The sequence below is a fragment of the Helianthus annuus genome, chromosome 5 (assembly GCF_002127325.2).
Source record: "Helianthus annuus cultivar XRQ/B chromosome 5, HanXRQr2.0-SUNRISE, whole genome shotgun sequence".
Classification (NCBI taxonomy): Eukaryota; Viridiplantae; Streptophyta; class Magnoliopsida; order Asterales; family Asteraceae; genus Helianthus; species Helianthus annuus.
The window spans coordinates 5,592,757-5,603,112 of record NC_035437.2 but is presented as its reverse complement, the minus strand read 5'-3'; the positions used below and the strand labels follow the sequence as shown (position 1 = coordinate 5,603,112).

Genomic DNA, 10,356 nt, shown 5'->3' with positions numbered 1-10,356 from the left:
GCCTATAAATAGGGGTGCTTGGTTTCATTCCATTTCATCCCTTGGCACACCACCTCTCTCACACTTCATCCACCACCCACCACCACCATAACACCATCATCCACCACCATCATCCATTGTCCATCGTAGAGTGTGTGAGTCGTCTCGGGATCCAAGATTGATAGTAAGAGTTCTTGACAATCAAGGCCATGTTTGCCTAAGTCTCTTACATCACTTGGTGAAGACAAGTGTTTAGTATAATACTTTTTATTTTTAATCTTTTGCACTTTTTATTTGGTTTTGTATTAATGACTTTAATAACTAGTTACTTATGTTGAAGGTGATCTTTCCTTATCGTTTGTCCGTGGTGTCTTGGCGTTATTTTACTGTCTATATAAAATAAAAGATTTTCACCATTCATATCTCCACGGTCTATATGGAGGTATGTTGGCTACCTGGTCGGGGGTTAAGGGAACGGTTTGGTAAGGGTCTTGCCCTTGTTCAGCGTTTAGAGGTCCTACTTGGGACCTGGGTCAAATTTAGTAGGATCTCCTTCAATGCCCATAGGTATTGGATGGCGGGGATCCAAACTCTTTGACCCCCTCATAAGTTAACTACTATTAATACTATAACCCGGCTATTTAGGACTGTATCCCTGCTGACTCAGACTACTTAGCCGAGGGTAACGTCACCGCCGAAAGCGGGGCCTACCACAATTTGCATTAATAACTTAATTCATTATCTTTCAATAATCCGACCCTTTAGGATTGTATCCTTGCTGACTCAAACTACTGGGTTGAGGGTAACGTCGCCTTCAAAAGAGGGGCCTACTACAATAACTAAGATAATCTCTTAAACAAGTGCAAAAGTGCAAAAATAATCAAAGGTTATACTAATACACGTGTCGGATCCAAGTGATTCATCTTGTCTATCTGTTTTTATTTTATTTTATTTTTCAGCATTTAGTTAGTTTTTATTTTTCTTAGTTTAAAACATTTTTCTCACTTTTTGATTTGATTAGACGTTGAGGATAAACCGGTATTAAAAGCTCTTGTGTCCTTGGACGACCTCGGTATCTTACCAACACTATACTACGTCCACGATGGGTGCACTTGCCCATATGTGTGTTTAGTGTTAGTGAATATCGTGTTTTATAAATTTAAAACTTGGCTAAAAGTGTAAAAAGGGGCTTAAATATACATCTAAATTATATACACACTGACACGCATCAGGGCTGGTGAGAGGAGTCGAGAATCGGATCCTGATGACAGTGCTACCTTGACTGAGCACATGAGGAAGAAAGCCCTTGAGGATCACAAGCGCAAGCTTGATGAGCAGTCCGCTGCTCTTCTTGCTGCTAAAAAAGCAAAACTTCATAAGGAGGCCCCCCCAGCACCTTTTGAATCTGAGATTGATCTTGGTGTTTTTAGTGGAGGTCGTGGGAATCTTTTGGAGGAGCTATATGCTGCATCTGCCCCTCCTACTAGTAATTGGCCTTTAATTGCATATTGTTTTTTCGTTTTCTTCGAGTTGTTCTTAATTCTTGTTCCATGACAGCAGTCAAAATTGGTAAGAAGCCTCGTGTGGCAGATATTTCTCAGATCACACCGCCCACTTCCCCACCGTCGAGGACGGTTGGTCTGACCCCTCCTCATGATGATGTTGAAGCGGATAAAAAGGGGGGAGAGGGAGTTACTGAAGTTGTGGGTGAAGGTGGTGGTGATGCTGGAATTGTTGGTGGTGATGTTGGAGCTGTTAAGGGTAAGGATGTTGAGGTGGAGGGGGAATCTAGTGAAACTACTCCTCACCAAACCATCTATACTAAGCGTCCTCCTGGTGGAGGTGGGGCTACTTCTGGTGTTGTGCGCAGCCCGCAATTTGAGCATAACCCTGCTGATTCTTGGGGTAATCCTGCTTGCGACGACCTACCACACGCCCCTCGCTGGAACCTTACTCAGGGTTCCAGGATGGATGATGTGAACAACTGCCATGAATTTTTTGCTATGTCTCTTCCCCCTGCTGAGAGGATGTTCCAGAAAAACCGCAATCGATTTGCTTTGTTGGACGACCATGTTCGTGCCGGGGTTAATTTCTTTGCTACTTCTCAAGAAATTCTTCGTGAGTGGCGGTCAATGGGGGAAGAGACTCTTGAGTTTGAGGGAGAGATTTAATGCGGAGAAGAAAGGTTTGCAGTGGAGGGTTGCTGATGCTGAACAGAAGCTTGAAGAGCAAAAACAGTTGAATGATCATAAACAGAAAGATTGGGAAGCCGCGTGCGCGCGCACGAATGTTGAGATGCAATCTCAGCGTGATGCGGTCGTGCGGTTATCCGGTGAAAAAACAGAACTTGCTGAAGAGGCGCACCAGGCGCGTGTTGCGTCCGAAAAGAAAGAGAAAGAGTATGTTGATCGCATTGATAAGTTAGAGGTTCTTGTCCAGCAGAAAGTGGCTGAGTGTGAGGCCGCGTAGCGCCTTCTTGCTGAATAGACTGCTGAATGTCAAGCAGCAGAACTCCTTGCTGAGGAAACGTCTGCTGACACCAGATGGTTGCTTTCTCGTGGTGTTCCCTTGGTAATTTCCTTTGCTCTTTCATCTTCTTTTATTTTCGTGATCTTTTATTTGGTTGTCTCTTTTTTTTGTGTAGCTTGCTGACCGCATTTTGAATTCGCCTGAACTCGCCACGTATATGTTCGAATTGGGTGGAGCGGGGTATAATAGTGGTCGTAAGTTTGGGTACGCTAAAGGCAAGGCTGCAGTTATCAATAAGGAAAAAGATTATCATTTTGAGTTGTATAAGGAAGATTGTGACGGTGCTTATGCTGCTAAGCGCAAGGCGTTTTCAACCCTTGACTTTGCTGTCGTCCGGGCGGCGCAGAAGTTATCCCGGAAACCAGATGGAGTTGCTCTTCTGAAGAAAGCCCTTGGAGATGATGCCGATGCGGCAGGAGGTGCTGGCACCAGTCAACCTTGATGGGTGGGTTCTGGCCTGTGCGCTGTGTGTGGCCTTGAATGGGTCTGTAATGTTGACTGTTTTAAACAAGTTTATTTTTGTTTACCTTTGCGCCATGTATGGCCTTGTGCACCGTGGATATACGCACTTGATCTGCTTTGTTTGATGCATATTTTATCACCTGTTTGGCTTTATGCGAATTTTGTTATCGTCATAATATGTGCATGTTTAATTACTTTGATTAGGTGTCACGAATGAATTATGGCGCTGACAGACGATGTTGTGTTACTACAACGTTTTATTCTGTCGTTTGCATGCGCGCGCTTATATGTGACTTACGAAGTGATCGAGTTGCAGGTTATTGTGTGAGCTTAGCTGTGTTCAGCCTTGAGAGCATTACAATGTTTAGTTACCTTGCTATCGATTTTTTCGTGTTTATGTGGACACGAAGTTTTATTTTGGCGTTTTTTAGGCTTTGGTTGTGTTTCTGACCTGGCTGTGCACTTAGCTGTGACGAGCCTTGGAGGTCTACAACGTTTCCTATGGTCGAGCCATTGATGTTTTCGTGTACGCCCAAAGTAATAAATGCAGTTGTGACAAGAAATTTGCATAAAATAAAGGTAGCCAAACACTTCTTGTATTATAGTAAATGTGTTGGCAGTTCGCCCTTTACGATTACATAGTTGTTTTACATGTAGCACTTTCGGCGTTGTTGAGCATTCCAGGTTCGTGGAACCTCTTTGTTGTCGATGGTGCGCAATTTGTAAGCTCCCTTGCCGAGTACTGCATCGATTACGTATGGGCCTTCCCATTTGGGAGCCAGTTTTCCGGGCTTTTCTACGTTGGAAGCTTCATTGTCTTTTAGGACATAGTCTCCAGGGTTAAAAGTGCAGACTCGGACTCTGGAGTTGTAATATTTTCCCAACTTCGTTTTGTACTTGGCCTCGTTTATTGCTGCCATCTCTCTCCGTTCTTCTAGGAGGTCCAGGTTGATCCTCCTTTCCTCTTCGTTGTTAATTAAGTTCATTGAGAGCATTCGTGGAGATGGTAGCCCGATTTCTGCTGGAATGACTGCCTCGGACACATAGACTAGGCTGAACGGTGTCTCGCCGTTGCTTGTCTTTGGCATTGTCCTATGGGCCCACAATATGCTGGGCAGTTCGTCTACCCATCCTCTTCTCTTCTCGCCTAACCTTGCCTTGATCCCATCAACGATACTTTTGTTGACTGCCTCTACTTGACCGTTCCCTTGCGGGTGTGCAACCGAAGAGAAGGTATGCTCGATATGTAGGTCTTTGAACCATCGTTCGAGGTCGTCTGCTGCGAAGTTAGTTCCGTTATCGGTGATGATTCTGAGAGGTAGGCCAAAGCGGCATATGATTTGCTCCCATATGAATCGTTTGACGACTGCCGATGTGGTTGATGCAAGTGCTTTCGCCTCCACCCATTTGGTGAAATAGTCGACTGCGACTATTATAAATTTGACTGCCCCTGGTGCTTCTGGGAAAGGACCTACCATGTCTATGCCCCATTGTTGAAAAGGCCATGCGGTTGTGACTGGTACTAGTTCATTTTTGGGGCGCATGGTCTTTGGCGCATGTCTCTGGCAGCCACTGCACTTCCTCGACTCTTTCACAACGTCCAGATGCATCCTGGGCCAGTAGTATCCGGCATTCATCACTTTTGCTACCACCATTCGAGGCCCGGCATGAATGCCACAAATTCCTTCATGAACTTCCCGGATTAGGTAGTTTGCGTCTTCAGCGTCGACGCATCTTAGCAGCGGGCCAAGATACGACTTTCGGTACAGTATCCCATCTGCCATCTGATAGTGTTCTGATTTGTATTGGATCTTTCGCGCCTCGGCTTTGTTTTCGGGAAGTATCCCTGACTGCAAGTACATGATTATCGGTGTCATCCAGGACGTTGTTCCTGTCTGGATGACACTTACTTCTCTGAGTGGAACGGATGGGTTGCTCAAAACCTCTATGCGCACATCCTTTGCTAGGTGCTGAAAACTTGTTGATGCGAGCTTGCTCAGCGCGTCTGATGGCTTGTTCTCACTTCTGTTTATGTGATGCACCTTGTAGGAATAAAAGGTTTGTAGCAATGTTTTTGCTTGACTGAGATAGAGTGCCATGAAATCCCCTTTGGCTTCGTATTTGCCCTGCTACCAGCATGGAGTCCACATGCACTTCGATGTGTCGGACCCCCATTTTGATCGCCAATCGTAAGCCAGCCAGGAAAGCTTCATACTCTGCTTCGTTGTTTGTGCTCTTCAAATCCAGGCGTATTGCGTATGTGAATTCATGTTTATCAGGGCTTACTTGCCTAAGCTCTGCGCCTGCGCCGTCTTTGTTGGACGCTCCATCGGTGTATAACAACCATGGCTCTTCTGTTTGCTTTTTCTCGGTGTTTTCCATGGCTTTGCACTCTCTTTCCTTGTCGTCCGGAACTTCTATCATAAAATCTGCCAAAACTTGGCCTTTGATTGATGGTCGTGGTCTGAAAACCACATTGTGACCTCCCAGTTCTATTGCCCATTTGGCTAGCCTTCATGATACTTCCGGTCTTGCAAGGATGTTGCCGATGTTGTAGTTTGTTAGCACGTGGATGACGTGATTGGCAAAGTATCTGCGCAGCCGCCTTGAAGCGTGAATTAGTGCAAGGACTAACTTTTCCATGATAGCATATCGGGTTTCTGGATCGGTCACGGTTCGTGACACGTAGTAAACTGGTGTCTGGACACCTTGACGATCGACAAGCAGCACAGCTCCGACTGCCCTATCGGAAGCTGAAAGGTAAAGTACCAAAGGTTCTCCCTTGTTTGGTGCGGTTAGGGTTGGCAGTTTGATGAGGCAATCTTTCATCTCGCGGAACGCATTCTCTGCTTCCGGAGTCCATTGGAACTGGCTTTTCTTCATACAATTGCGCAAGGTTTTGATGAACGGAAAGGATTTTGCAGCATGATTAGCTAGGAAACGGTTGAGCGCGGCTAGTCGTCCTGCTAACTTTTGCATGTCTTTGATGTTTGATGGTGAGGGCATCCTTTCTATAGCTTGGACTTTTTCCGGATTCACCTTAAAGCCATCTTTTATGACGATGAAGCCTAAGAACTTTCCTTCTTCCATTCCGAATGAGCACTTTGCTGGGTTCAGCTTGATACTTACGCTGCGTAGCGTGTTGAAGGTCTTTTGGATGTTGACCAGCATCGTGCCTTCTTCTTTGCTCATAATCACCAGGTCATCCATGTAGACTTCTATGTACTTGCCAATGGCGTCACTGAATGTTTCGTTCATCAATCTTTGGTAGGTTGCGCCCGCATTCTTCAAGCCGAAAGGCATCTTGGTGTAGCAATACAGCCCTGTTGGCGTGCGGAATGCCGTCTTATCTTCATCTTGGACGGCCCTTTGAACTTGGACGACCCTGTTGGCGTGCGGAATGCCGTTTTTTGAATTTTTTTATGACTCAAGACACTACTAACTAGACACACTGAACACTAGTTCCCATCCCCACACTTAAACTTTACATTGCCCTCAATGTAGAATGGAAACCGACTCAAAAAACTAAAAATAAATAAGAAATAAAAGACCAAGGGCAAATTGGAAAGGACTTAGCTGGTAATATGACGCATAAGCCCCAAATCTCTCATCCAATCCAGCTCGATCGTATAGCATTTCGTTCGCGATCGGCTTGACTCTAACTGGTATGCTCAATAAATGCCTGATCTCTGGTAAGCAGCTCCAAAATCACCCGAATGGAGATTGAGTACGGGTGGTACATATTCGAACCTGCATCAACAAAAACAAGCAAACACCAAAGCAATACCGACTCGACACAAACGACTCAAAAACTACTAACTTAGACTCATGATACAAAATAAAAGACTCAATATACAAACTCTACAAATGGTGCACAACTGTCTACGCACTCATGGAGGATCATATAAGCGCAGCTCACCTCCATACCAACTACTACGGGCTGCAGCACTATCAAACCTATCATTTCCCGCATTTCTCCAAACTCCCCCATATCTCTCACAATCTCTCAACTCGTCATCGGGCGGTTTGAATCTAGATGTTTCATATCGAAATCTATCCCCACACTGAGCCCTGCTCAGTGTCTCTATCCTAGATTCTAACCTCATCAACCTCTCTTCCAACTCTTCAACTCTCCTATCAGGTGGATCCCCACACTTGGGTTTTAACACCTTCTCCACACTCGGCTCAGTCACCACCTCTTTCTCGGCACTCTCAACCTTCCCACTCTCCTTCAACAATGCGATCGCTTCGACTCGATCACTCGACCCTCTCATAGTATTCACCTTGAAAACTACCGACTCGTCGCCCGCTCTAAGTGTAATTGTGCCTAAGAAGACATCTATAAGCGCTTTAGCGGTGTTCAAGAACGGGCGCCCTAAAATCAACGGCACTTTTTCATCAGCCTCCATATCTAGCACTACAAAATCCGCTGGAAAGACAACCCTGTCCACCTTCACTAATAAATTCTCCACTATCCCACGAGGATACTTAACTGACTTATCCGCTAACGAGAGGGTCATTCGAGTTGGCTTCAAATCACCAAGGCCTAGTTTTTCGTAAAATGAATATGGCATCAAATTAATACTAGCACCAAGGTCTGCCAACGCGTGGTTTTGAACATCACCACCAAACAAACAAGGGATCGTGAATATGCCCGGATCAGTGAGTTTCTCAGGAAGTTTAGTCAAGATCACTGCAGAACAACCTCCATTCAATGGAGTACTAGAACACTCACCTATCTTATCCTTACGCTTGAGAAAATCCTTAAGGAACTTGGCGTATTTGGGCATGGATCTCAGGGCCTCTATGAACGGAAGATTCACCTTTAGCTGGGTGAACATCATAAGAAACTTCTCGTATTCCCTAGCATATTGCTGCTGCTTAGCACGGGCGGGAAACGGAAGACGGGAATAGTCAATCACTGGCGGTGGCCTAGCCCTAACCGGCTGCTTCTCTACTTTCTTCTCAACCTGAGGCTCCTCGGTATGTGCGGTACGTGCTGGGTCTAGCCTATGTTGCACCTTACCTGGGGCCTCCATCTCTATTTCCTCATCTACCTCAGCGTCACTCTCTAACTCAACACTTTCTCTCGCGACCTCTCCTAGACTCATCCCACTACGAGTAGTGATGGCTTTCACAGAATGGTTAACCGGGTGAGTGTACCTGAAAACTGACTAGAGGGGGACTCTCTCAACTGCCTAGCTATATCCCCTACTAACCTCTGAAGATCTAAAAGAGTAGACTCTTGATTTTTAAGCTGAAGTTCGTGGTTTCTATTCGTCTGCTCCTGATTTTTCATGAACGCCTGAGTCTGCGTCATCATCTGGGCGAACATCTCCTCCAACCTGTTCGTACTAACCTCAGGAGCATTTCCACTGCCTTGACTCTCCTGAGTCGGTCCCCCACTAGCAAACTGCCTACTCAAACCACTATACTGACCACTCTGATATAAATCAGTCCCCCTACTTTGATACTGACTCGATGGAAAACCAGGGGGATCGCCAGAAGGGCGACATCCACTACTACTACCACTACCCTGCCAGCTGGAGTTAAAAAGATTATTATTATTACTAAATTGACCCCTAGACTGACCAGCTATGAACTCAACCTGCTCTAGAGTAAGAGTGGGACAATCGAGCGTGTCGTGACCTCCCCTACAGACCTCACACCTATCAACTATCTTCTTAATCTCACTCAGCTCTCGCCTCATCTCTTGCCTCAACTCCTCTCTGACTCTCTCGATCATAGCAGCAGCTACCGATGGATCCAAGCTAACTTGGTTTACCCCTCGACCGGTCGAGGAGGTACGAACAGGAATGGAAGTCCTGCTGGTAGTGCTGTAATCCATGTCAGAATGGGCAAAACTTTGAAACAAATCGTTACACTCAGCTACTGTCTTCTTGCCCATAAGTTGCCCCCCTGCTGAAGTATCGAAACGAGCTCTAATCTCAGGAGTAAGACCATTGTAGAATTTTTCAACTAACGCCCAATCAGACAAACCATGCTGTGAACAACGGGAAAGAAGCGTCTGAAAACGCTCCCACGCCAAGTGGTACGGCTCATCAGGCTCCATGCGGAAGGAGTGGATCTGATCACGAAGGCGAGATACCTTGGCTGGTGGAAAGTACTTGGCTAAGAAAGCATCACGGAGACCTGCCCAAGTAGTGAAAGTGCCTGCGGGCTGAGAATCGAACCAGACGGATGCGCGTCCAGCGAGTGAGAATGGAAAGATCTGAAGAAATCGAGCATCGAGGTTCACCCCCTCAATGGAGAAGGTGCTGCAAAGACGAGTGATGCGGTTGATGTGAGCGGGTGCATCCTCGTCGTCACGTCCATGAAACTGGCATGAATTGGTGATAGCCGTCATGATGTAGGAAGGAATCCGCCAAGACCGATCGTTCGGGATGTCTGGAAGGGTGATGGGGGAATTCCCACCGGCAAAGCCAGTGGTCGCCTGATCGTAGACTGTCCTACGGGCCATGTGAGCTACGGGTGGTGGACTAGGTGGAGATGAACAAGAAGAAGACTAACAACTGACTCGACAAACTAAAACAAAAAGAAACAAATAAATCTAGACTCCTACGACTCAAACAAATAGCACGTAGCACGTATAATGTCAATCAAGTCCAAACAAAGTAATCAACGCAATCGCCAAGAGTCCCCGGCAACGGCGCCAAAAACTTGATGTGCTGAAAATGGGTTAATTAAAAACAACTAAAATTACCCTAATTCTAGACTCTCTAAGCTTTAAATTTATAAAACTAAGACTCTCTAAACCCTAAACCACATGACCGGCAAGTGTACCGATCGATGCAGTATAGCCTAAGGAAGTCCGAGTATCGAACCCAAGAGACTCTACTAAATTACGTTAATGACTCTATCTAGACCTAGACTGACACGGACTTTAAATAATTGTTTATTGATTGGGGGGTTTCTAAAAATCCTAAATAATTCAAATAACGACTAAACTAGATTAGCTAAATAACTAACACGAACTCGAACGAAGGCTTTAACCAGTGGTGATGAAAACTACCTAGGCTAGACGCAAGCTAAACTCAGAATGGATTTCTATTCGATAATTTTGTGGTGTGGAACCAGGATCTTTAGATACTAAACCTATTAAGACACCACTAAGCCCCTCAAACACTCTCAAGGCGATTCTTGTGGCACTACCTAGGCTGTTACGCTCACCGGCTTTCTAGATTTTCCTTTCAGTCCTCTAGTTTCTTGAAAGTGCCTATGTAAGACGTTCTACCTTGCCGCGCGAACGTCTAAAGCAACTACGGGTTTTAATCTTGGTTTAATAGACAATGGAATGTTAAGGACTTATAACCAAACCGAGACCTATTAATAACCTCGAGCCTCTCAGCGACAAGTTTAGCAGCA

At 45.6% G+C, this 10,356-nt stretch overlaps 1 protein-coding gene across 1 annotated transcript; it reads right to left on the bottom strand.

The window, feature by feature from the left end:
• Window positions 1-8,104: 8,104 nt before the first annotated feature.
• Window positions 8,105-9,451, bottom strand: LOC118492059. The gene has a single exon (XM_035989819.1). The coding sequence runs from the start codon at window positions 9,449-9,451 to the stop codon at window positions 8,105-8,107; it is 1,347 nt and encodes a 448-aa protein (XP_035845712.1).
• Window positions 9,452-10,356: the final 905 nt, after the last annotated feature.